The sequence below is a fragment of the Microcebus murinus genome, chromosome 18 (assembly GCF_040939455.1).
Source record: "Microcebus murinus isolate Inina chromosome 18, M.murinus_Inina_mat1.0, whole genome shotgun sequence".
NCBI classification, from domain to species: Eukaryota; Metazoa; Chordata; class Mammalia; order Primates; family Cheirogaleidae; genus Microcebus; species Microcebus murinus.
The window spans coordinates 16,380,023-16,406,622 of NC_134121.1; the positions used below are offsets into that span (position 1 = coordinate 16,380,023).

Consider the following 26,600-nt stretch of genomic DNA (forward strand, 5'->3'; position numbering starts at 1 on the left):
GTCCTTCTTTAATTTTTGTTCCATGATTGCTTGGGGGAAAAAAGAACATGGGGAGCTTACCTTTTTTCAGTTTCACATCTCTCATCAAATTCGACCTCAAAATAGGTTGCCCCTGGGCTAACAAAGACAGAAACCTCATGGCAATTGTTTTCATAGTTGTGGGCAGATTCCTTAGTCCATGTGTGCAATACTACAGGCTGTTCCTGTTGCCAGGTCTCAACATCCAGCTATGCAAACAAACGAGTTGGGGGAGAAAAGGTTCTCATCACTCAACACCCAGCCACATGCGGAAGACTGTTTCTCTATTGGTGTTCCAGGCTGATGGGCTTTGACAGCCCTAAACGAGCTGTCACCTGAGGTTCCCATCTCCGCCAATAGACCACATACATCCATCGCTCAGCAGAGTAGACATGTGCTTTTATTACACAGTAGGAACTTTATAACCAGCTTTTAACTTTTAACTATAACAGTACTATTTTTTACAAATCATTACTAACATGAATTTCCAGTGGAAAAAGCACCGGAGGTAGGAGTTTGAAAATCTCACATTGCCACTTGGGTCCCTGGCAAATCTGAGTCCATTCTTCCTTCCCTCCTTTCTTTGTGGTTTTTTTGTTTTTTTCCTTGTGTTTTTACTTTTTTTACCTATTAAATATAAATATATATGCCCTTTCCACTGTCACAGGGTTATTGTAAAACTCAAACAAGATAGTAAAAAAACTTTGTGTACTACAAAATTAAGTAAGAGAAAATTCTTTGAAATACCAAACCTTCTAATTTGCCTTTCAACATACATTTTCTCCTCTGGACTTCTATCTGGGTATTCACTTACATGTTTTTTATATAACTTCATAAGATAATAAGCATGAGATTAATCTATATATAGCTTCTTTTCTGCATCTCCTCCTAATGCTGACCATACCAAATCAACTTGGACTGGTATTTATCCTTGTTGGCAAAGCCCCTGATAAAATAACAGAGGTCTTTTAGAGGGAATTTATTTGCGTAGCTCGGTGGTGTGCTTCAGGAAGCCTGGTCACACCACTCCTAAGAGAGGATACAAAGCAGGCTCAAGTGCCAACTTGAGTTACCTTATTCAGCCCTCCTTCAGGGTCGCTGCACAGCTTCTTTAGCAGTTCTGTTAAGGCACTAAACTCTCTCAAGAGTGTGCAGTGTGAAATGTCTAAAGTGCAGAAGTCCAGCAGGAAGATGACCTAAAGGAAGAGGGACAGAGCGTTCAGCGTCCACCTCAGACTCTGCCTGGGCATGTGTATCCCCATTCCCCTCCCTGCTCATTACAAACAGCTGCCATCTTTCCTTACCAGTTGACGAGCTGCCATTGAAAACACTGAATTACACAATCTTTCTACAATGGTTTTGCCACTATACTGCGACAAAAGGGATTCCAGAATCACTCTCATGCTTGCCAGAAACTGTGCCACATCTACCAAAACATAAAGAAAATAATTAATATTTTATATAGTAAAAACATTACTTGCTTAGTTATCACCCAGGGCAAAGCCAAACAGAACCAGAGAAGTTATGGAGGGGATTCCACAAGACCACAAAGACCATGAAACCATAAAGTGCCATCCAAACACATTCCTCTGGCAGGGAGAAACAATGCAAATTTTCAATAAAAGATTACTTTTAAAGTGAGTGATGTTTTTGTCTTTGCTACTTTTAGATGATGGGGAGACATTACTTTTATAGGTGAAATTACATGGTTTATCAACCCAGTTGTCAGCATCTCCTTTTCCTTTACAATGGGCCATGTATCAGTTGTGCCAACCCAACAGGCCAAGCTCTACGTGGCAGGACCCAATACTGTAAGCATTTTTGTCACAGCTTCTGAGACCAAGTTTGATGGAACTGAATTTTCCACATAAAATTTCTCAGAATCTGCTGGGTTTCACATAGTTTTCTGTGGGTTTACAGAACATGAATCTGAGTCACGGCAGTACTCATATACCTTAGATTTTAAAAGTGCAAGACTTCCATTTTTAGATGTCTTGATTAAAACAGGGATAATAGGCTCTTGTTCCTGAAAAGTGAAAACATCATCTAAGAGTGCTGTATGAACTCAGAGGCAATGTTTAGGCTGTGAAATGATCTAATTGTACAATAAAAATACTTAGACATATTATCATGTTAAAACAGGAAACTCTGGGCAAAAATACATGCTATAGCATTCCACTTTAAGAAGACAAAAACAGGCCGGGTGTGGTGGCTCACGCCTGTAATCCTAGCACTCTGGGAGGCCTAGGCGGGAGAATCGCTCAAGGTCAGGAGTTCAAGACCAGCTTGAGCAAGAGCAAGACCCTGTTTCTACTAAAAATAGAAAGAAATTAATTGGCCAACTAAAAATATATAGAAAAAAATTAGCCGGGCATGATGGTGCATGCCTGAAGTCCCAGCTACTCAGGAGGCTGAGGCAAGAGAATTGCTGGAGTCCAGGAGTTTGAGGTTGCTGTGAGCTAGGCTGACGCCACGGTACTCTAGCCCAGGCAACAGAGTGAGACTCTGTCTCAAATAAAAAAAAAAGAAGACAAAAACAAATCAAAGACCTGAATTATAATAAAGAAAAGAAAGCCATATGCACACCTGATGCATGAGTTACTACAGAAGAGAATACACACATAGTCAAACCTAAACACCTACCTGTCTTCATGGATTTTATATTGAAACTCACATTTTTCAATAAGGTCCACGGCAAGATCTTTGGCTCCAGAATCCGTGCTCTTCAGCTGCAGGTAGCACCAGGAGAGCAGGCTGCCTTGGACGGACCAGAACAGGGAGAACAGCACAGAGCCGGCCTCGCCTTGGGCCCCATTGAGCATCAACAGCTCACACTGCAAGGGAGGAGACACACAGAAAGCATTCACGAGAAGGCCATTTGCAGAACACAGCCAAGGGCATTCTCTAAGGGATCAGCTGTGATCAGCAAAAAAATACTATGGATATGGGAACAGTCATGAAAGCATTCAAGTGACCAAGAACTAGGGTTACTATGAAAACTCCTCTCTTGCCCTCCAGCTTTTCAGAAGCTTTACACATTTTCACTCCACAGGACATTGCCTTCTGTCACCCTGGGAACCTTACCCAACCAGTATCTCTTCTTTCTCTCACATCTTCAAATCTCCTCTTTCTGGCTCCTTCCCCTTAACCTTCAATCAAATCTCTCCCACCTTAAAAAAATAATCCTTCATCCCTCTGTGGCTCTCTAACCACCATCTTTGTTCTCAGGAGTGTCTCTGGAGAGTCACCTGACCTCTAGAGACAAACTCTTGCACATAAGAACCACACGAGGTATGTTCATAACACAACACTGAACTGGAACCACCCCAACTATCCCTTCAAAATGAAATGGATAAATAAATTGTGCAATGTTCATAAAGGGAATATTGTACACCAACATGAATGATCTCAAAACACTACTAAGTAGAAAAAAAAAGTCACAGAAGATTGTATCCCATATGATTCCAGATGTTTGTTTGACCTTCCATAAAAGGTTAAAACCAGGCAAAACAGACATGCTGTGTAATGATAACTAGAAAGAACAAACAAAGGAATGATAACTAAAAACTTCAGAGTGGTGGTAATGTCTGGCAAGGAAGGAGGAGGGTGCACCATAAAAGGGCAAATGCGTGTTGAGGGACTAGACTTCAAAGATACTGCTAACGCCTAGTCCTTAGAACAGACAGGTGTTTCTTCAAGCTGTCCGTCCACACATACTCTTTCTATGTATATCTCATTTAGAAAGTTGCCCACATCTGCTCTGGTTTTGCTTTTCTCCTCCCTCCCATTACACTGCTTCTGTTGACACCACTCCTCAAAGCCATCTACCTCCTAGAGAGCAAAGCCTCTCCACTTGACCACTATGCTGACCACCACTGTCCCTCTTGAAATCCTCTCCTTCCTTAGCTTCTGTCTCCCCTGAATATCTTCCTGTCACTCCTTCCTACTCTCCTGGCTGCCCCTCTGTAGATATCCCTAAGATGCCCCTGCATGGAGATGTGATGCCATCTACAGTCATGGCTTCAACTATCATCCGTTTGTCATTGATTGCAAAACCTCCAACACTGACTTATCTCCTGAGTGCGCAACCAGATCTCATCACCTGGAGTCCTACCAGAACCATGAATTCAGCATGTTCAAAGTCTCAAATATCTGCTCCTCCCCATCTCATCACTGGCCTTTTGCACATGTTGCTGCCTCCACCTGGAGCGCGTCCTTCCTCTTCTTCGCTTCGTTAAACCCTATTCATGGTCTCAAATGAAGCCCCAGCATCATCTTCTCCAGAAAGCCTTTCCCCAGCTCCACTGCCCCTTCCACCGGACAGCAGTAGGTATGCTCTTCTGTACCCCACGGGACCCTGTGCTCACTTGACAGCCCTTGCTGCATTGTTTGCATTGATAAACATCCTGATTACATGTTTGTCTGCTCTTCAAGACTGTGCTTTTATCACTGTATCCTCTGCGTCTAGTACAGGGCCTCAAACACAGCAGGCATTCAGTGGATGTTTGCTGAATTAACAAAGTTTTGAGAACAATTTCAGACTAGGTACATTTTAGGCCACCTTTAAATTTTTTTCCTGTTCTACCCCTGCCTCTTTAGTATAACCATAAGTGTTTTTACTGAAAGATAATTCAGAGAAATATGTAAATGGCTGCAGTGATCTCTGGCAAGGAGGTTCCATGACATCTCTAACTTCCTTTGTATCACAGGTAAATAAAAGGGAAGAAAGGACACACATTTGATCTCTAAATGATAAACAACTATGGGAAACTCTCTTGGACAAATGCTATCTCATTACCCATCTTACAGTAAGTCTGACCTAGTGGAAAGAGGACAAGACTCGAGTCAACTGGCTCAAGGTTCAGCCCTGGCTCTAGCACCCACCAACTCCTCACACAGGAGGCAGAATTAACACCTGTGAAAACCAGGTGAGAACAATGAAGTTTTCTGCCCAGTGGCACTGATGACATGACTATAGAAGAAAGATTGGTGAGGGCAAGAGCTCAGTTTAGGCTTCAGAGGTCTGACAGCAAGAAAGGGAAGGTGTGGGAAATGGCAGAAATAAAGACAGAGATAAGAATGAACTGTGGCTAAATGGGGCAGAGAGCGAACATTGATGAGCAGTAGATTGGAGTAAGATTTTTAAGGAAGACTCAGGGATGGGCAGAAGAGTCTGGAAATAAGCCAGAAAGCAAGAGAAAATGAATGTGACAGCAGAAAATAGAGCACTGATCAAAAATAAAGTTAAGGCTTATAAAGTCAATGTTACCTTAAAAAACAGAGGCATCATGATGCAATCCCAACCCTGTATTTAAATTAATACTAGGTCTAAACAGTGGTCCGCCTCAGTGTGACCCTGGGTAATGATAACCCAGTCGCACTACTAGCTCTCTAAGATGGCTATAGGTGAACTGGGGGAATAATTACTGACTGGCCTTTCACTCCAGGCAGCTGGGAATGAATGAAATCACGGCTCTAATAGCAACTTAAAATCAGTAAAGCACTAGCAAAAATGTAAGAGATTTAAAGACACTAAGTTCAGCCACAGGACAAGATATCTTAAAGTCCATACCATTAGTTACCTCAAGGGTGTGGTTGGGACTGTCCTACAATAAAATCTCCTCTAACTCTCTGGTTCCCATATTTAATCCAAAGAGGTAGATCTTGGTTCCCTAGTACAAAGGTGCTGTTGCTTCAGAATCTCTTGTGGTGCTTGGTAAAAATGCAGATGTTCAAGCCCTGTCCCTAGAGATTCTAAAGCAATAGCTTGGGGTGGGACCTAGAGATCCAAATTTCTGTCAAACATCCCAGGTGACTCTGATCCAGTTGGAGCATGAACTACCTTTTGAGGAACAAAATCCTTCATGTTTTTAAAAAGGAAAAAAAGCAAAATTTAAACAATACCATTAGCACAGAAAAAAGAATATATTTTCAGATTTGATTAGTTGTGAAATGACTAAGAAATCTTTAGAAAAAAGTCAAAGTCATTTTCCACAAAATTCACACCACTAACACATCACTGTGTGCTGGGCTCACTGACTGACACTGCAAGGGGACTTGGTACAAGTCCATTCTCTTTTTCACAGGAAGCCTTAGTGGGCACCTCTGTGTTTTATTCCTCGCAAACTACCAAGAACTGGGAAGAGTTCCCTCGTGCGTTTGCAGGGGTAGCTGGGACACCTTTGTGTTCACCTGTAATGGTCAAGTGACGGAGGACAGTCATACTGTAAATGAGGCTGAAAGGGAACTCGCAAGAGACTGCTGTACCATGTGCTCCTACAAGCATGAAGAAACAGGGAGGCAGCCATCAGATACCTCTCGAGCAGTGACAGAGAGGAGAGTGTTCATGACGGCCAGGACTTCGCTGATGTTCATGTCGGCCAGGTCGTTTTTCTCAGGTAAAAGGAGAAGGCCGCCTGGATCCTTATCACTGAAAGGACACAAACTAGTCATGACACCTGGCTTTAGGAAAGGGATTTTCATGCTTTCTATCTTAAAAGGTTCCAAAAAAGAATCCAGAAATATTTCAGTGTCAGTCCTATAGGAAGGGAGGAGTTTGGGTCAGGAAGACAGGCCGTGGTCCCAATTGGGACATGCCACTGTTTGTCCACACGTCCTTCCCAGGCACAGACTCAAATCCTCCAGTTCTTAGAGGAGATCCTAGGGTGTAAATTGGATGAATGAATCACACTGGACACCAATGTGAAATACATCTAATCTCATGACTGTTATAATCCAGGCTAAACATTCCCTGTGTCTTCAAATGTTCTTCACATGACAGCCCCAGGCTCTTTCATCATCATTGCTGCTCGATTCTGAAAGCATTTTATACAGACAGGACTCTGAGTCTGGCACCCACACCAGGTAAAATCTGACTTGCAGGCAGTTGCTCGGGCTATTAGTTCCCTCCCTCCTTCAAGGGTTTATACCTCCAGTGATGCAGGCCCATTAGCTTCTATGGTAGTCAAGACACATAACAATCTCCAAGTTCTCTCTTCCCAGAACAATTCCTTCTGCAAACTACCATTCTGTGCTTCTGGAGTTAGCTTTAATGTGGCTGAGTTTGCATACTTGAGTATAGGACCCCAAACTCCTTTGGCTTTCACTTAGAAACTGAAGTGTTCAAACAGATCCTCGATGGGTTCAACTCTAAATTGTCTTATAATGACTGGGACTTGGGTTAATTGTCAACAAGATTACTATTTTACCACTATTTTGGTCACTCCTGTGCCTAGAGGTGACTAACTACAGAAATGTAGCTTTCTAGCTAAGCAAAGTACTACTCCAAAAACACAAAAAAGGAAGGGACAGCTAAAGAAGTCAACTTTTCAAAGATTTGAAATATTTAACAAGTGAAAGGTATATAAACTTACCTAAAATACGTGCACAGTGAACGAAATGTTAGCTGCAGGGACTGCTTGTGCTCCTGCTCGGTGACATTTTTCTAAAAAACCAGAAGCATTCAGAAAATCTACTCCATAATGTTCCAGAGACTTAAAGCAGTTTGAAATACCACCACCCCCTGTTCTCAAGTATGAGGAAAGCCAAGGTCAGCAGACCACCTCACAGTGCCCAACTAGAACCTGGTCTAGTGTTATGAGGGGACAGAACCAACCATCTCATCAGAAGATGGCAGGTGTACTTTATTTACTGCCAAAGTTAACATCTTCACGCTTTCCTGCTTAGGAAGATGACCTCCAAAAGATGTATACTTTTCATCCCTGGGCATGCCATCCTAAGAGCAAAAGGCAGGGTCAGAGTACATTTCCGGTGAACTTTCTGTTTTTAAACAAAGGGGATCAAAGCTTTCCTGCGATCCTGTAGGTTTACAGTCTATGGCGACAGTTATAGGAATCACATCTCGATGGAGAAAGAACTACTTAGGACTGTAAAAGGTTGGCAGTGCTGCTCAACTCATGAGCATGAGAAGGGGAAATAACTTATCACTGATGTCAGAAGGGATGGGCAAAGGGAAAGTGACTGGAATGCTGTGCTTATAGACATCAATGTCGTTCAAGAAGTCATATGCCAAAAAAAGAAGTCATATCTCCTCTTTCTATTTTTCTGTGTGGGACATATGCTCAGCTACCTGGCGAATGCTTGCAGCAAACAAGTAGAACAGAGACCCGCCCATAGTCCAGTAGGTCAGGTCAGCTGATGCTGTCAAAGGTTTTATAATTCACAACGTGAGAAGTGATTCCTCAAGCTGAAAGGCAAATTTTATATATAGCAGGAATACAAAGATCCTTCTTCCTCTCTGAAACCTTCCTCAATCATTCAACCTCAACATAATTCTCCTCTAAATGCTTCTTGCAGATGGAATCATTTTTTCTTTGTGGCAGGTGTCTGTAGCCCTTTGTCATCAGGGACCACATTTTATGCTTCTTTTGTTCCCTTCTTTATTTCTGTAGACCTTTATGCATCCTACAGAGCACTTTTTATGTGTGTTAACAGGTTGTTGCATATAGAAATGCCTTTTTAAAATGTATCTAGTTTTCTTTGTCAAATTCTTTTTAGTAATTCTATTCATTGCTTGTCTACGCAGCCAATAAAAATAATCTGAAATCATATCATCTGCAGATAATTATTTCCAACTGTTATTTTAAAATTTCTCTTCCTTGTCCTATAGCACTGGCTAGGTCCTCTAATACAATATCAAAGAGAAGCAGTGACAGTGAGCATCCTTGTCTTATTCCTGATTTTGAAAGGAATGCTTCTAGTGACCCACCATCAAATACATTTATTATAGGTTTGGGGTACATGCCCTCCACCAGATTAAGGGAGTTTCCTTCTATTTTGAGTTTGCTAATGGTTTTCTTGTTTTAATCACCATCAGAATTTAATCTTATTTAAAATTTTTATGGGGCCGGGCATGGTGGCTCAAGCCTGTAATCCTAGCACTCTGGGAGGCCGAGGCAGGTGGATCACTCAAGGTCAGGAGTTCGAAACCAGCCTGAGCAAGTGTGAGACCCCATCTCTACTTAAAATAGAAAGAAATTAATTGGCCAACTTAAAATATATAGAAAAAATTAGCCGGCCATGGTGCATGCCTGTAGTCCCAGCTACTTAGGAGGCTGAGGCAGAAGGATTGCTTAAGCCCAGGAGTTTGAGGTTGCTGTGAGCTAGGCGGATGCCATGGCACTCACTCTAGCCTGGGCAACAAAGTAAGACTCTGCTTCAAAAAAAAAAAAAGTTTTTTTATGCATTTAGTGATGTAATTTTTTTTCCTCTCTGAATTCAAATATTGATTTTCTCATGTTAAACTATCATTGCAGTCCCAGGATAAATCCAACTGGATTATAATTTTGTTTATATATTGTTACACTGGTTAACATTTCATTAGGATTTTTCTAATTATGTTCATAAGCAAGATCAGCCTATAATTTTGCTTTCTTATGAACACTCTTAACTATTTTTTTTTTTTTTTTTTGAGACACAGTCTTACTCTGTTGCCTGGGCTAGAGTGCCATGGTGTCAGCATAGCTCACAGTAACCTCAAACTGCTGGGCTCAAGCGATCCTTCTGCCTCAGCTTCCCAAGTAGCTGGGACTACAGGCATGTGCCATCATGCACGGCTAATTTTTTTCTATATTTTTAGTTGGCCAATTAATTTCTATTTTTAGTAGAGATAGGGTCTTGCTCTTGCTCAGGCTGATTTCAAACTCCTGACCTTGAGCGATCCGCCCACCTCGGCCTCCCAGAATGCTAGGATTACAGGCGTGAGCCACCGCACCTGGCCACTCTTAGCTAATTTATCACCTTAAGTCACTTATGTTTCCCTGTGTTTTACCTTCATTGTAACACAGGAACCTCTAAAGTTCCCTTAACTAAATGTTTTGGGTACAGCCTAGAAAGAGAAGTTTTTGTTTGTTTCAAATTATCATTAATTTTTTTTTCATGTATCATGCTCATTTTCATATAGAAATCCTTCTTTCAGAATTAGAAACTTGGATCTTGGCACAGAATATTCCATTTGGTAACATAATACTCATAAATACTAAAAGCATTTTTCACCCTTAGTACTAAGTCTGAGTAACATGGAGAAGGGTCTAGGAAGGTAAAAAGAACCAGCTGAGGATTAAAATTTGGTTATCTTTTCTTTACAGACACATAAATATTTACCAATCAAATACATCAGGGATTTACTTTGAAATAATGCTTGGCATGGAGGAAGGAGGGATGAGTAGGTAAGGTGTATTATAGATGACACCAGATTAGCCTGGGTTTATAATTGTTAAAGCATCTACTTTTGCATTCATTTTAAGTTTTCCTAAAATAAAAAGTTAAAATGTTACAAAGAAAATTTAATTGTAGGCAAGTCATAAAGATGAAGGAGGCTATCCTGTCACTTTGTTCTGAAACACTGAATGGGATCACTTGTCATCCCCACCTTGACTACACTGCCATGTCCTTGGATATCCATGTGTCTCACACAAAGCTCTGCATATAGTATTAACAAATATTTGGGAAATTGAAACTGACACTATATTCCTAGAAAACAAAGACTAATAAATTTCATCCTCATAACCTTCAGAAATGGAATCCAGACTTTTAGTAAATACTTACCATCATGGTGAAGAGATGGTTTCGCCGGGTCTGTCGATCAGGAAAGAAGATGGCAGCCCCATTGAGAAGGGTATTCCTCACTTCTTGCTTTAATATCTCCACAGGCACAGAGTCTCCATCCACCTTATCTACCACTGATAAAAATGAACAATCGAATCAGCTTTAATATAGTCTATCTATTCACTTACAATACATATCTGCTATAACTAGCCTATAAACTCACTCTTCTCCACTTTGTAGGCAGTGCAAGTAAATTATTGTTGGCTTACATTTAACTAGAACAAAAACTGTTTAAATACCAGTTTTTATTGCATTACTTCCTATTCTTTTGAGACACAACTTGGTGAGGATTTAAAAATAACTTCAGATGGTCACGTGTGTTTCATCTTTATCACTAGTCTCTCCCCCTCAATCTATCAGCCTCATCCCAGTGTCTTAGCTGACATTAAGACTCAATAGTGTGACAGTAATTATTTTCAATATAATGTAGCAGTATATCTGAAACCAGGAAGAAATGAAGTCAGCTGATGAAGAAATAAATCCTGAATGCAAACTAGTAATGCAAAAGAGCATCGAAGAAACACTGCCCACAGCGGCAGTCCTTTTCTGGCTTGCACGATCACAGGACCCCCTCTTTCTCCACAGCAAAAGGCCCTGTGGGCTACCAGCAGAAGGTCACATTAAAGAAAAAAAACCAAATCCCTACCATCACATAAGTGTGTGTAGAGCTCCTTGGCAGCCTCTACTCCCTTGGGGCTCTGGGCTGGAGCCTTTTCCTCCTCTGAAGCAGCCAGCGCATCTCCCTGCAGCACCGAGAAGCAGCTCTGGAGGAGCTGCAGAAGCAGGGTTTGGGCACAGACGCATTCTTCCCTCGGGCTATAGAAAGATGAGTATCAGCCAGCGAATGGGCAAGTTGCTTTTACCCTCCAAAGCCAGACAGCTGTCTACACAGGACCTTCCTCTAGGTGCCAGGCTCCTTGAAAAGAAGCCGACCAAGAGGAAGAAGAGCAGAACAGAAAGGACATTGTACTAGGAGTCTGAAAACACAGTTTCAGTCTAATTCTGCCCATTGTGGGGAAGAAAACTCACTTCTGGTCCTATTTCCTCATCTGTAAAATGAGGAGGTACTATAATACTTGGGCTGCTTATCACTAAATTGAGTATTTTATAGAAATTAAGTATTTCATAGAAATGTGGGGTGTTATTTTCAATAATAACCAAACATCTCAAATCAGAATATATACTAGTAGGAAGCAAAAAATTTAGAATAGCAAAACTTAGTGTTTTCATTTTTGTTTGATTATCACCTTAAAACAAATTCTGACCTACTTTTGCTTTAATTTACTGTAAAAATTCCAGAAGATCTGCAAATCAAGACCCGCGAAGTCCAGAAAAGATTTGTATTTTAGGCCACTTTCCTTCTGCTGCACCTAAAAATTATAAAGACCAGAAAAAATAAAATTGAAAAATGCATTTAGAGAAATAATGTAATGCCTCATTTACCTCTTATTGTTAAGGGACGGGGTGGCTCTACATGGGTGAGATTCCATAGTACTGATGCTTATTCTCAACTCCTATAATAAAAAGTTTATCAACAACTATTTTTGGCTTGAAATTTCCTAAAATATGTGTGCATGTATATCTGTACATATGTATGTAAACATACATATATATATATACATGACCCACCCCCTCAACACACACACACATATCCATGAAGGCCCCTGACTTCAGAACAGTACTGGGGACATAAGTCAGTCTCTCTTGGATGGTGACGACTGCCCAGAACTGTACTGTAGTAATGCTTGATCCTTCCCCACTTGTGGGACTGGAGGTGCCAATCCTACTGTAAATGCTCCTGCTACCTGGAGACATTTCCCTCTAATCTGCTCTTTGTTGTTGTGATAGGAGCACTTGAATAACAAAGACCAAGCAAGCTGTATGTAAACTGAGTCACCAGGCTCTGAATGTGCCCAGAAGCAGAATGAAAGTCAAGAGAGGAAACTGTTCCAAACCACATGTGGGAGGGCTCCACTGGCCTCCTGAGGCTATGGGGAAAGCTGTAAGAATCTTCCTTTGAGTGAGTTGTCACTATGTTTTATTAGTGACTGTAAAAGTCAGTATCAAAAACAAAAATGATTTTAAATCCTGACATTATTTTAATACTTTTAAGTAAATAACTAGAATTCACCTAGACTTCAGGAATAATTCTCCTAGGACTTAAAGATATAAATCCCATGAACTTGCTTTGTCGACCCCCCCCCCATCCCCAACCACAGCCAGGGATCTTTAGGATGTGCCTGTAGGTCTATTCCAGGAAGCCTCACATGGTGGCTATAAGCCATTTAATCCTTCACTGACTGATGCCATAAATGCCCAATACCTCACCTTCCTTAGCCTTTCAAGGTCCTCACAGTAGCATGATGCCTGTCACATTCATTCATACTACATGGCTTCAGCAGGGCCAGGTTTCATCAGTGGGTACACATTTCCCTTAACACTGTCATTCATTTTTCCTAAAGAAATGTGGTCTAACAACTGAGGAAGCCCTACCAGGTCATGGGCGAGCTGCTGGATGAACTGAAGGGTCCTGAGAAGCAGCGTGGCCCCACAGACACTCTCCTCTGTATCCTTTTTGCAGTGGACACAGACGGCGCTCTGCTCTGCTTCTGCTCTTGCAGGCCGGAGGTAGCCACTGATGCTCAAGCCTTGGACTCCCAAGCGCTCCGCTGACTCCTGACGGGTGCAGAGGAACTTCACCATCAAATACTAGGAAGGACAAGAGAAGGATTCAGAATCCCTAAATACCGATAAAAGGGAGAAAAGGCCTTTCTAGGAAGGTCTTCCTATGATTTTAATAATTTATTAGGTACCATTATGCTTAGCACTGGAGACACAAAATGTAAGTCCAATATCTACAACAAAAAGAAGAAAAACACTATACAAATGCTGAATAAAGTCGGGTTTTGATAAAGATCACAATAAGGGAAATGACATTATTACTCTCTCATCAAAACAAAACAGGATAAGAGAGGATGAATAAGAGAGGTAAGTTTGCTCTGTGGCAGTCATTCTGAAACAAAAATCAGATATATGATGAAAACAGTCAATGCCCTCAGGAATCATCTCAACGTCCCTGAGTAATATTTGCAACCTATGTGCTGGGAATCTAGGAAAACAATCTTGTCTACTCGAAGCTAAGGCCATTTCAAGGCCAAACTTCTGCGCAAACCATCTGCTTCTTACAATGAAAGCTCCTTTGCTGAGGGCCTTTCAGAATACACTACTCAACTGCTTAAATATTTACTGAGCACCTACTATGTATATGCCCTAAAGATAGTTCTTAATTCTGTTATTTAAGCCCAAGTCTAAGATCTACATTTGAGGTTTAGAAAAAAATTAAGTAGCCAGATAATCACTTCTTCTTTCATAGCTATGGAAACACTACTCTCTTGCACTTATGACTCTGTTCTCACTGTTCTCTCAGCCTGTGATGCCCTCTCCACACATCTTAGCCTGGCTAAAAGATGACGGCTTAATCAACTTCCAACACTTGGCATCACGCCACCTTTCCTTGGATGGCTTCCCTAGTGAATTCCAGGATGGGTTAGATATTTTTCTCTGGACTCCGACAGCTCCTGTATCTCCCTTTATCACAGCCCACATCACAGCATCTCACGCATCTGTCTCCCACAGACTATGAACTTCTTGAAGGTCGATGCACCTCTAGGGTTCCAGTGTTGGCACAGGGCTGGTACACAACTGCCACTCAGTAAATGCTTACAGAACAAAAGGAGGGGAGTGGGCAACCACACGAGGTCACAACTCACTAATGCTTACTTTGGCAACTCTGCACTGTTGCAACTTGACATCGGCTTCATCCCACTCTTCTTCCAGCTCAAACCAGCCAATAGGATCATCCTCTCCAAGGTCATCAGACGAGCAACCAATCCTGTAAACACAAGGGTAATCAAAACATTTTCCTATTTCTAAACTTCTCAGGAGTCTATCAAAAAAGGCATCATCTCAGTGGCATTTGACTTGTATTTATAGCCTATTAACGATCGAGGGCTGGCACCTGGTACTGCTCTGAACACATCAGGGAGTTAGTGGTGTTTTCCTCTCCATTTTGCAGCTTCCTCATCTCTGAATTAGGAAATATATCAGCCCCAAATATAATCTGGGGACTAAGGAGAAAGTTTGCTTCTATAGACAGTTGCCTCAATCGAAGAATGAGAGATAAAGCCAGGCATCTTAGATGAGATATTCAGGAGCAAAGTACCATGCAAGAGGTGGTGTGTGCTTTTGTAAGGAAACAAAGGAGATAGGCCAGGTGCGGTGGCTCATGCCTGTAATCCTAGCACTTTGGGAGGCTGAGAGAGGAGAGGATTGCTTGAGGTCAGAAGTTCAAGATCAGCCTGAGCAAGAGGGAGACCCTGTCTCTACTAAAAATAGAAAAATAAGCTGGGCTTGGTGTTGCATGCCTGTAGTCCCAGCTATCTGGGAGGCTGAGGCAAGAGGATCACTTGAGCCCAGGAGTCTGAGGTTGCAGTGAACTGTGATGATGCCACTGCACTCTAGCCTGGGCAACAGAGCAACAACTCTGTCTCAAAAAAAAAAAAAAGAAAAAGAAAAGAAAAGAAAAGAAAAAAGGAAAAGAAAAGAAACAAAGGAGAAGCGTTTTCCATTTCCTTTCCCTAGGTCTAGCTAATGTGCACATTACCAACCTGAGGCTTGGACCTCTTGCAACAAATGAAGAGTAAAAGCCCCGGGGCTTTCAGACCCTGGAGCTCCAAAAAACAAAAACCCCAGCCTTCTTCACAGGCCTTAGTATTCTATTCTGTTCCTTAAGAAGTCCTCCTAGATACAGCTGGAACCCATTCTACTAAGTGAAATATCTCAAGAATGGAAAATCCAGCACCACATGTACTCACCAGCAAATTGGTATTAATGGATCAACACCTAAGTGGACACATAGTGGTAACATTTATCGGGTGTTGGAAGGGTGGAGGAGGGGATGGGTATATACAACCACAACGAGTAAGATGTGCAATGTTTGGGGGATGGACACGCTTGAAGCTCTTACTTGAGGGGGGCATGGGCAATATATGTAACCTTAACACTTGTACCCCCATAATACGCTAAAATTAAAAAAAATAATAAAAAATAAAAAATAAGTAAAAGAAGTCCTCCTAGGCTGGCTCACACCTGTAATCCTAGCACTTTGGGAGGCCGAGGCGGGCGGATTGCTCAAGGTCAGGAGTTCGAAACCAGCCTGAGCGAGACTCCATCTCTACCAAAAATAGAAAGAAATTAATTGACCAACTAAAAATATATATATACAAAAAATTAGCCGGGCATGGTGGCACATGCCTGTAGTCCCAGCTACTCAGGAGGCTGAGGCAGTAGGATAGCTGAGCCCAGGAGATTGAGGTTGCTGTGAGCCAGGCTGACCCCACGGTACTCACACTAGCCTGGGCAACAAAGTGAGACTCTGCCTCAAAAAAAAAAAAAAAAAAAAAAGAAGTCCTCCTAGAAAAGCACTCCAGCCTTGAGACTGAGGAAACACAACTGTATACCACTTTCTTTTAAAGACTGGTTACTTAAATGCTACTTCCTTTCCAGAAATTCATAACAAAGAAGGAGAAAAAGGGCAGTCTTTTCAAGTAACATTCTTAAAACTGTACACTATTCAGTCTGTGATACAGCTACCAAGTTAGCAACACATGAGTATTCTGTAAGGATAAGATAAACAAACTCAAGGAATTATGGCAAGAAGAGGAAAAAGATAATCCAGAGTGGTTCTGTAACAGAGAAAAAATGTTCTTTTCTTAACGTAAGTCTTTCTTGGCATAAACCTTTTGTAATACAGTTAACCCTAATAGGAAAGGTGACATTCTCTTAACTCAAAACCATGTCAATGAATTTCATCAATAGTGTATGTTGGAGGATTTTTTTTTAAATCTATTTCTGGGGAGTTGTCAAGGAAATCTTTGAGATATAGAGAACTGACCATGTGTCAGAGAACAGAAAGCAGTAACCTTGTTCACTAGGCCCTGTTACACAGTAGGCAGGACAGAGAAAGGAGAGTTGAATACTAGTTTTCTTAAGTATGCACAGCACCAAACAGCTGACCCTGTAGCATGCTGACTGCCCAAAGCCTGACCACAGGCACGTGACAAAAAAAGAAAAGGCAAGAAGATAGATGTATGCACATTAATGTTTTGATTTCCAAACTAGAGAGGGACTGATAATATGTAGGTCAACTAAATACGGATTTAAGATTAGTTCAGGCTGGAACAAGAGCTAAAATCATTAAGGGAGTAATGAATAGGCCTGTTTTTAGGTTAAAAAAAAAATCATCCTGCAAAGGATATGAAGGACCTTGTTTAATAGCAGATTTCAGAGAAAAGATCTATTTTCATATGTCCCAAGAGTGGGACACGGCTGCTTAAAATCAAGTGTCATCGCTAGCTATTATTAAAAAAGAAAAGCAACTTTTAAAAAGGCATATATGGAGCCAGGTGCAGCAGCTCACACCTATAATGCTAGCACTTTGGGAGGCTAAGGTCAGAGGATTACTTGAGGCCAGGAGTTCAAGACCAGCCTGGGCAACATAATAATACTCCATCTTTGGTCGGGCGCAGTGGCTCACGCCTGTAATCCTAGCACTCTGGGAGGCCGAGGCAGGCGGATTGCTCAAGGTCAGGAGTTCGAAATCAGCCTAAGCAAGAGCAAGACCCTGTCTCTACTATAAATAGAAAGAAATTAATTGGCCAACTAATATATATAGAAAAATTAGCCGGGCATGGTGGCGCATGCCTGTAATCCCAGCTACTCAGGAGGCATGAGGCAGCAGGATTGCTTGAGCCCAGGAGTTTGAGGTTGCTGTGAGCTAGGCTGATGCCATGGCACTCACTCTAGCCTGGGCGACAAAGCGAGACTCTGTCTCAAAAAAAAAAAAAAAAAAAAATACTCCATTTTTATAACAAAATAGAAAAAAAAGCCAGGCATGGTGCCAGGTGCTTGTAGTCCCAGTTACTTGGGAGGCTGAGGTGGAAGGATTGCTTGAGCCCAGGAGTTCAAGGTTACAGTGAGCTATGATTACACCATTGTACTCCAGCACTGGTGACAGAGCAAGACCCCTAGCCTCTTAAAAGAAAAAAGAAGAAAGAAAAGAAATGAAAAGAAAAATGCATATATGGTCCAGGCACAGTGGCTCATGCCTACAATCCCAGCACTTTGGGAGGCCGAAGTGGGAGGATCACTTGAGGCAAGGGGTTTAAGACCATATGAGGCAACATAACAAGATCTCATCTCTATAAAAAAATTTTTAAAAATAAAAATAAAAAGATATATATATGTGTAATGGAAGGGAAATTTTAGGAGTGAGGGATATTTGTTCCAATTCTTTTAGAGGGCTAAAATGAAGACCACAGAGTAGAAATTACAAATGTAGATTTCAAGTGAACATATTCAAATTACTGAAGTGCCTTCATATGCAGTGAGTTTTCCATTGTCAAGAGTATTCTAGAGAGGCCAAATGACCATTTGTCAAGGATGCTACCAACGGAATTCCAGCAGCATCAGATCACCTGGGAGACTGTAAGAAATAAGAGTCCCTGGCCCCATCGGGAACTACTGAATCAGAATCTGCATTTTCACACGGTGACTGGCACGCATGTTAAAGCTTAAGTGGCACTGTCCTGGATGACGTTTACAGGCTTCCGTAATTTCAGCACTCCATTACCTGCGATCTGCAGGAGCACAAAGTCTAGAGTTCAGCTCCATGAGCTGTAACTCCCTAGTAGCAATAAGGGAGGCAACGCCACCAGTGACCCCTGTGGCTACATCCAATAGATGCACTTCTAGACTTTACCTTACTGACTTCTGACACCTGACAGTACTGCCCATTGCCTACTTCTTTAAACATTACTTTCCCTTGGCCTCATAAGGACACAGCCCTGGTTTTCCTGAGTTTTTTCTGTTGCCCCTTAAGTGCTAATGCCTCTCATCACATTGATCTAAGTTCTTTTCTCTTCCCAGTCCACACACTCTTCCAGAATGATCTCCTCTATTTCCACATTTTAAATTATCATTGAGATATCTCTCATATCTGCACCTTCAGCACAGACTTCTCTTCCAGGCTCCTGATCTGTTTATCCAACTGGTATTGGACATTTCAAAGACTTCCTAGAACTTTAAATTCAACAGGCCCAAAACTGAGTTCACCATCTTCCCCATAAACCTGTTTTACCCTGGGCTATTTTTTTTGGAGACAGAATCTCGCTTTGCTGGCCAGGCTAGAGTGAGTGCCATGGCATCAGCCTAGCTCACAGCAACCTCAAACTCCTGGGCTCAAGCAATCCTCCTGCCTCAGCCTCCTGAGTAGCTGGGACTACAGGCATGCGCCACCATGCCCAGCTAATTTTTTCTATATATATTAGTTGGCCAATTTTTTTCTATTTATAGTAGAGACGGGGCCTCGCTCTTGCTCAGGCTGGTTTCAAACTCCTGACCTCAAGCAATCTGCCAGCCTCGGCCTCCCAGAGTGCTAAGATTACAGGTGTGAGCCACTGCGCCTAGTCTACCCTGAGCTATTTTCTATCCAAGAGTAAGGCACTACCAGTTTTCCCACCTGCACAAGCCAAAGCCACTCACTGCTACCTAAGCTTGTTCCCTTCTCCTGCTCTACGTTCAGTCGCTCCCCAGAGCCTGTTGCCTTAGAAGGTAGTCAGTCCACACCTCTCCATCACTGCTGCTGCTACTCTAGTCAAGTCTGCCCACCCTCTGGCTTCCTAGGTGACAGTGACCTCCTCCTCCCATCCCACCTCCCTCTAGCCTTGCTCTCCTCTAATCCATGCTACACATGGCATGATCCACAGTAGTAGTTCTAAAACATGCTTTGATCTCCTTGCTCATCTTGAAACTCCTCAACAAAGAACTCCACCCAAGTCCCTGTTCCCCACTCCCACACACGATGCTTAAGGGTAGTCTAAACCCTAAGACAGAGACAAAAAATGCTTAGTGATCTGGCCCTTGCCCAGCTCTCCAGCCTCATTTCTCACCACTCACCAACTCATAGTAAACCTCAGCAACACGGGACTTGTCAGTTCCTTGGATGTGTCATACTTTACTTCTGGGCCCTCGTACCTGCCCCCTCTGTGCTTGGACACTTTCTTCCATTTCTTCAAGTGATTAATCAACCCTAACTCACCCTTCATAAACAACATAACAGGCACAGAGGAAAGAAAAACACACACAAAAAATCCCAACATAACAACACTTGCTCCAGGAAGTCTTCCCTGATCAGGCAAGATGATCGGCCGTGTGCTCCCCCAGCCCTCTCTCCCATATAGCATTTTAACACTGCAGCCACTGCAAGTTTTATCGTCTGTCTTCTGAGCTAAACAATAAGCTCTACAAAGCAGGGTTATGCCAATTGCCTCATTACAGTATCTTCAGTGCTAGCATCAGGCCTGGCACATAGTAGGTGCTTAATAAATATTTTTGATAAAAGCAGGAATGGGAGGAGGGGGGTTGGGGCAGGGATAAATTTCCCAGTGGCTGGGTAAGACTGAATACCTGGGGTTCCCCACAATTCAGGCATGTAATGCAATGTATCATAACCCAACCATTTTGAAGATGTGCATCCTGGTCACAGAAGGGACCAAGTAACAGGCTATGAATAAATTAACACATGTCTTTAATATGCTGCTAGAAAGCAATGAATGCTTATGGCCACTTAGTGGCACCTTTTCTATAAAGACAAAGAAGCACAATTTGCCAAGAAGAGAATGGATATATTCTTATTAACTACAAAGATTTTTTGTTCTGCTCCTTACCTGCTTTTTACAAATTGCCTGAACTCTTGAAGCTTCCATTTGTCATATTTGTCAAACCTTTTGAAGTGTTCTTCTGCATGAAATTTATCAGAAGATGAATTATAGGCAAATACCAACCCACACTGGGCACCAATGCCACCACGTCGAACCTACAAACAGAAGTCAGGACAAAGTATATCAAAGGGGCCTAAGTTCTGTGGTTATTTTGGTTCCAAATAATATGGTTATTTTCAAATAGCATAAAGCAAAATCAAACCAGTGAAACAATATTTCAAGTAAATTAAGTCTTGGAAAAGTAAGGGGCTTCCCAAGAAATGTTCCTTAACTTTCTCAATCCTTATACCATTCACAGACTTAATAATCTATCTTTGTGCCCCTGCCCTCTGCTATAGGCCTAACAAAGAGTAAGTAACCATTAAATATTCAATGAAAAACCAATGACAGGGACCTCTGAAATATAATACTGTTATATTATCTTTTTTTTAAAAAAGGGTAGTAACATTGCTTAAAGAAGGTAGTCTGAGAATTACCATAATTCTGATCTGTGTAACTTGGAAGGCAGATTCAGTTCCTGTAGAAAAAATAGTACTTGCTCTGGTTTTTCCAGTCTCTGTAAGAAAACCTGAGAAAAGGAAAAACTAAAGTTAGGATGACTGACTCATTTTTATAACCCTATAAAACAATCTTATAGAACTATAATCTAACATAAACAAATGATATCCTTTGAGGCAGGGGGCAACTGGTCTATCTGGTACCTTCATGAAAATTAGAAAAATGTTCCCTTTGGACAGATGCAACTGCACTGATAAACCCCTAGGTGAGCAGCGCATTGGCCAGGGCACATTCTCTCACCCTTCTAGGCAGTCCTGCTCTGAGGTAACAATAAGGAAATAAATATTTATAAACATTGTGACTTTAATTCAAAGAGACAAAAGACAGGACAATCGATTATCTTCCTGAGCCATGTCTAAAACCATGACTGATGGTTGCCTAGGCTGATAAAAGCAAGCAGGCATAGAAACAAGCAAGCAAGAAGGGGAATAGTGAGCTTCTACAATACTCTAGATTGTGAAAGACTTTCCAATGAATGAAATAAAAACTGTGTATCCTAGCTAACACTCTGGGTTGTCTCCACCTTTTATTATCTATAAACTATTTTACAATCCTGTAAGTTGTAGAATACTGGTAGTAATGCAAATGATTCTTGTCCATTCTGTGGAAATGTAGCTGATTATTCCTTACAGATACTGACAAATTTTTTATCTACTTGTAATTAATTTCAGCATTCCTATTGGTCTAGTGTATTTTATGAATTCTCCTTTGAACTGTTTACAACATCTTACTGGTTCCCTTATTAATTAATTAAGGAGCAAAATAAAAAGTCTGATGCGTTCATTTATATTTGAATGAGAATCATGATTTACTTTTCTTGTTGTTAATTATCCTTTAACAACTCACAAAAAGGTCTTCTGCTAGACCCAAGGTGTCTTTCTCTTTTTAATTTCTGTAAATAACATAACTCATGCATATGCTCAAGCCAGCATAAAATTACTATTTTTTCTGAGACTCAGAATTGTTCTTAACCACTATGCCTATCAAAATGAAAAGACTAGAACCAAGTTCATGCTATTTCATTACTATGAGTTCAATAAAACAAAAATTTATGAAGTTGAATTTCCATAAGATAATGTATAAAACTTATCACCAAAACTAAGAAATTAAATCCAAAGAAACTTTTACTAATTTATAGAAAGAAGCTATTATATGATCTGGTTCTATTCTACATAGTAATTGTGTATACAATTTTAAAACCACATTGGCAAAAATTCACACAACTCCACTAATAGTAATACTAATCACCTTTCCCCAGAGATCTGGATGCCTCTATTTAAAGGAGTCTATTATAAAGGCTGAAATACTGCCTAGAAGTTAAATGATAAATCAGCAATTTTAATTAGTCTCAAAGCAGCTAAAACAATAATTTAAGTCAACAGAATCAGACAATCAGTCAATCTATCTATCTATCTACAGACAAGGTCTTCTTTCTTTCTACCTACCTACCTACCTACCTACCTACCTACCTACCTACCTACCTATCTATCTATCTATCTATCTATCTATCTATCTATCTATCTATCTATTTAGAGATAGGGTCTTGCTCTGTCACTTGGGATTATAGGCGTGAGCCACTGTGCCTGACCTAGACCTTTTGGTTTTGTGAGACTCTTTTTATATATATATATTTTTTTGAGACAGAGTCTCATTTTGTTGCCCAGGCTAGAGTGAGTGCCATGGCGTCAGCCTAGCTCACAGCAACCTCAATCTCCTGGGCTCAAGCGATCCTTCTGCCTCAGCCTCCCGAATAGCTGGGACTACAGGCATGCGCCACCATGCCCGCCTAATTTTTTCTATATATATTAGTTGACCAATTAATTTCTTTCTATTTATAGTAGAGACGGGGTCTCGCTCTTGCTCAGGTTGGTTTCAAACTCCTGAGCTCAAACGATCTGCCCTCCTCGGCCTCCCAGAGAGCTAGGATTACAGGCGTGAGCCACCACGCCCGGCCTATGAGATTCTTTTTAAATAACATTGCCATCAAATACATTTACTTTTTTTTCCGAAAAGGCAAAACAAAAACCCTTAAACAATAAATAAAACCTTTGAGCTTCCTTTTCTGGGTAAGAAACCAGCTTGCATGTTTAATTGAGATATTGTAAATCTATAACTCTTTTGATACCTAGCCCTCCACTTGCCAAATTTATTCTCTTAAAATGACAGGGAAAGAAAACCAATCACAGATTTAAAGGATTTAATAAGTCTACCACTTTAGATGTATTGGCAGCATCCAGTATTCCTTTAAAATACCAGACTAAATGACAGTGGCTACCTCGAATATTAGCCCTTCAGAGTGTCTACATTCAAGTTCTCTGGGCATTCTGTGGGCACATGTCCCCCTGGTACTTCCCTGCAGTTGGGGGACTTGAAGTGTGCCTGCAAAAAGAGCTTTAATTCCTGTGGGAAGAAAAAAGATCACCCTCAAGGTCCAACAATCTTGGCTGTGAGTACTTTCCTCCTGTCTGTCTCTTCAGACTGACTGTCTGTAGTGGAGCAAGAGAGACCCACACCTAACCTGAGTTCCAAGAAATGGACAGTGACGGCTGTCAAAGGAGTGACCAGGAGGAACTCAATGTTCCTCCTCACACCCATTCACATCCTACCTTTGTGCTTCTCAGAACCACAACAAAAATAACAAATCCACAAACTAAAGCTAGATTTTAAAAATCCAGGCATCTAAATGAGGTAGAAGGCAAGAAGGAGAGCTGGGCAAGCAAAAGATAGAGAGAGAGAGTAACAAAAGTCTTCAAATCAGACGAGCACAGAACTGGCAAATACTCTTGACAGCTACAGAAAAGGCTGTGGTGCTTTTAGACTCAGAATAGTGGTGTCAGAAAGATTCTGCCTTACATGATCCAGAGACACAAGTTCCAATTCTTCAGAGTGTGAAGGGCAAACACAGAGGGCCCCTAGCAGAGTGGTCTTGCCTTTCCTGGGTAGTGGGAGGAAAACAGGGCAGAGAGCTGCCACCGCCTCCTCCCAAGCCCACCCACTTTGGATGGCAGGTGACTCGGCAACCTGCTATGACCTCAGTGTGGCCGGAGATGGATGCAATGAAGGAAACTCCTCTGCAAAGGCTGAGTTGCTCAGGGAAGGCTGTAGGAAAACCATTTTGTTCAAGAGTCTACTGCTTCAGAGGACCACCAAGGAGAGGAGGTGCAACTCAGAAATCATGTTTCCCCAGGGGTCTTTCCTTCATTGGTGTTAAGAATGAATACAGGACACTGGACAGATGAGAGGCAACTGCTGAGAATGTATGAGGACTGCGCTGCTGTGAGGAAAGCCCAGGGGAAACCAAATCCAAAGCACAGGGCCAACCCCTTTCTACGGTTGATAACTGCTGGAACATTTCACCTCCTTTAGTGATCAGTAAGATTCAGAGCAGGATAGTGAGTGTAAAAGGGACACATCCAGGACACTAACCAAGTGGCCAGCAAGATGGATGAGGAAGACATTCACAAACCCCCTGGATGAGGAAAAGAGCCCACAGCAAAGCAGAAGCGCATAGTAGCAATTACTCCACTAGCACTAGGGAATGAGCGAGGCTCCCTCCCAGACACTTCAAATGCGAGATCAATGATCTTGGGAAATACCCTTCTTCTTAAATTATGTTTTCAGCAGTGAAGTGTTACTGATCCACTGAGCTTCTTAATGCTTGAAGATGGCACAAGAGAAAGACATTCTAAACTTAAAAAACAATCAAAACAGTCACTTTTTATATTCCAAGACAAGTCCTTGCTTTTCAAAACTGTGAAGAGCGTTCAGGATCTCAAATACTTGTAAGTTGTTACAGGTCACTGACACCTAGAAAGATTACAACTAAACCACAGAAACTATTTGGGAACCACTGCCAACTGAAAAAAGACCTGAGTGAAGACTGTACACCCTGAAAATTTCAAAGACGATAGTGTGATTTCACACAGCTGTCTACTGAGCACACTAGAAACGGATGGACCCACCACATACCGTCTCTTGTCCATGGTTCAACAAGGAGGTTTTCAGGTCCTGACTTATCTTCTTTTCCTTTGACATCACATGCCTGAAGAGTCAACTGGAGAGGTTTACCTGATCAGAGAAAAAGAGAGAGTGAGCCTTAAGCGCTAGCACTATGGAAAAATAGAAACTAGTATGCCTGTTAGTGGAAATGGAGTACCTGTGGCCACCCAGACCGCTGACTAAAGTACCCATTTAACACACCGACTGCCACACTAGAAAAAAAAATTTTCCCTGGGGCCATGGTGTTTCATTAAAACAAAATGATCCTCTCTAATTTGTTATTTTTTATTGTTTTCTGTGTGTGAGTTATATGTGATGCAATCCATGTTTTTAGAATTAAATTGTCAATATTAATTATAACAATAAGGACAACAAGTAAGATTTTCATGAACTAACTGTAAGGTTTTGCTTTACAAGGCCCTGAGCTCAAAACTAGGTTGAGTTAAATACAACTCACATGGCAGTAATGTGTTAAGAGCTAAAAAAGAACAGTAATATTAGACAAAAGTTGACACCATCCCTCTGTGCTTTCCTGAAAGAGACAGAGGAGAGCTTATGTCCCTGAGTGATTCTAAGGAGAGGTCTCTAGAAGAATCACTGTTTAGAAACAAAGCACATTATAAGATACAGATTAATACCATAGACTTAACATGTTTGAGAGGGGGATTCCTAAGATACTGTTGTGGAGCCAATACTTAACTTCATCGTGTTGCATTTAAATACATAAATAATGTTTTAGGTCTTGTTTGTGTAAAACATCGCCAGACAAATTTTCAAAGTTTCAAAAATTATAAAGATAAACTTTTGCTATGATGATCTGAAAACTTTTTCCTTTTGTTTTAATAACAAAAGGAACACCCATTAGTCTACAACATAACCCAGAACTAGAACATTACTATTAATGTACATTCCCCCTACACATTCCTCCCCTGCCCAAACAACTATTAATTTGAATCACAAACTTTTCTGAAGTACACTTCAGCTTCCAGGTACTACCTATCCCTGCCATTTGGGTCCCCCACCCCTCTAAAAACAGACCTTTCCAAATTTAGAGGGGGATGAACTAGATTTATAAGACATCAATTGTCTGACTTTAAAAATTAAACATAAAATAAGTTGCTAAGTCATATTAAAACAACGATACAAATAGCACGGCAGAAATATCATAGTAATGCCTCTCTCCTGAAGCAGATGGATGTAACACTGTATGTAGTGGACAGAAACTTTAGCACTAGAGGCCAGGATGGCCAGTAAGCTGCTCCTCACAAGCCAAATGCAGTCATCTGGGAGTACATTTACGGGCTCCTGTGTTGAGAAGGATTAGAAAGCCCAATCCTGGCTCCCATCCCCACTCTTTGCCTACACATTGAGACACTCCTACTCTTTTAGCCTACACAATGAGACACTCCTGGATGTCACCAAAAATGGTTGTGCTCAAATGGCCACCAAACCTGCACAATTATGCCCAGTAAATCTTGGGAGTGCAGCCTTGTAGACACTCAAGTGTCCTCTTTTGCTCATACTGCCATAAATGAACCAACATCCCTCTTCCTCCTACCA

General features: G+C 41.4%; 1 protein-coding gene across 2 annotated transcripts in view; it reads right to left on the reverse strand.

The window, feature by feature from the left end:
* ZZEF1 (zinc finger ZZ-type and EF-hand domain containing 1) overlaps nt 1–26,600 on the reverse strand; it is a 122,792-nt gene that overhangs the window by 63,757 nt on the left and 32,435 nt on the right. For both annotated transcript variants that reach the window (XM_075994227.1, XM_075994226.1), the window contains exons 9-22: nt 25,011–25,109; nt 20,960–21,051; nt 20,430–20,578; nt 14,425–14,536; nt 13,138–13,353; nt 11,914–12,014; nt 11,291–11,460; nt 10,585–10,718; nt 7,392–7,462; nt 6,334–6,448; nt 2,693–2,852; nt 1,323–1,444; nt 1,092–1,214; nt 61–227 (exon numbers count right to left, since the gene is read on the reverse strand). In XM_075994227.1, coding sequence (XP_075850342.1) covers nt 61–227; nt 1,092–1,214; nt 1,323–1,444; nt 2,693–2,852; nt 6,334–6,448; nt 7,392–7,462; nt 10,585–10,718; nt 11,291–11,460; nt 11,914–12,014; nt 13,138–13,353; nt 14,425–14,536; nt 20,430–20,578; nt 20,960–21,051; nt 25,011–25,109 — 1,831 coding nt within the window. The remainder of the gene's footprint in view (nt 1–60; nt 228–1,091; nt 1,215–1,322; nt 1,445–2,692; nt 2,853–6,333; nt 6,449–7,391; nt 7,463–10,584; nt 10,719–11,290; nt 11,461–11,913; nt 12,015–13,137; nt 13,354–14,424; nt 14,537–20,429; nt 20,579–20,959; nt 21,052–25,010; nt 25,110–26,600) is intronic.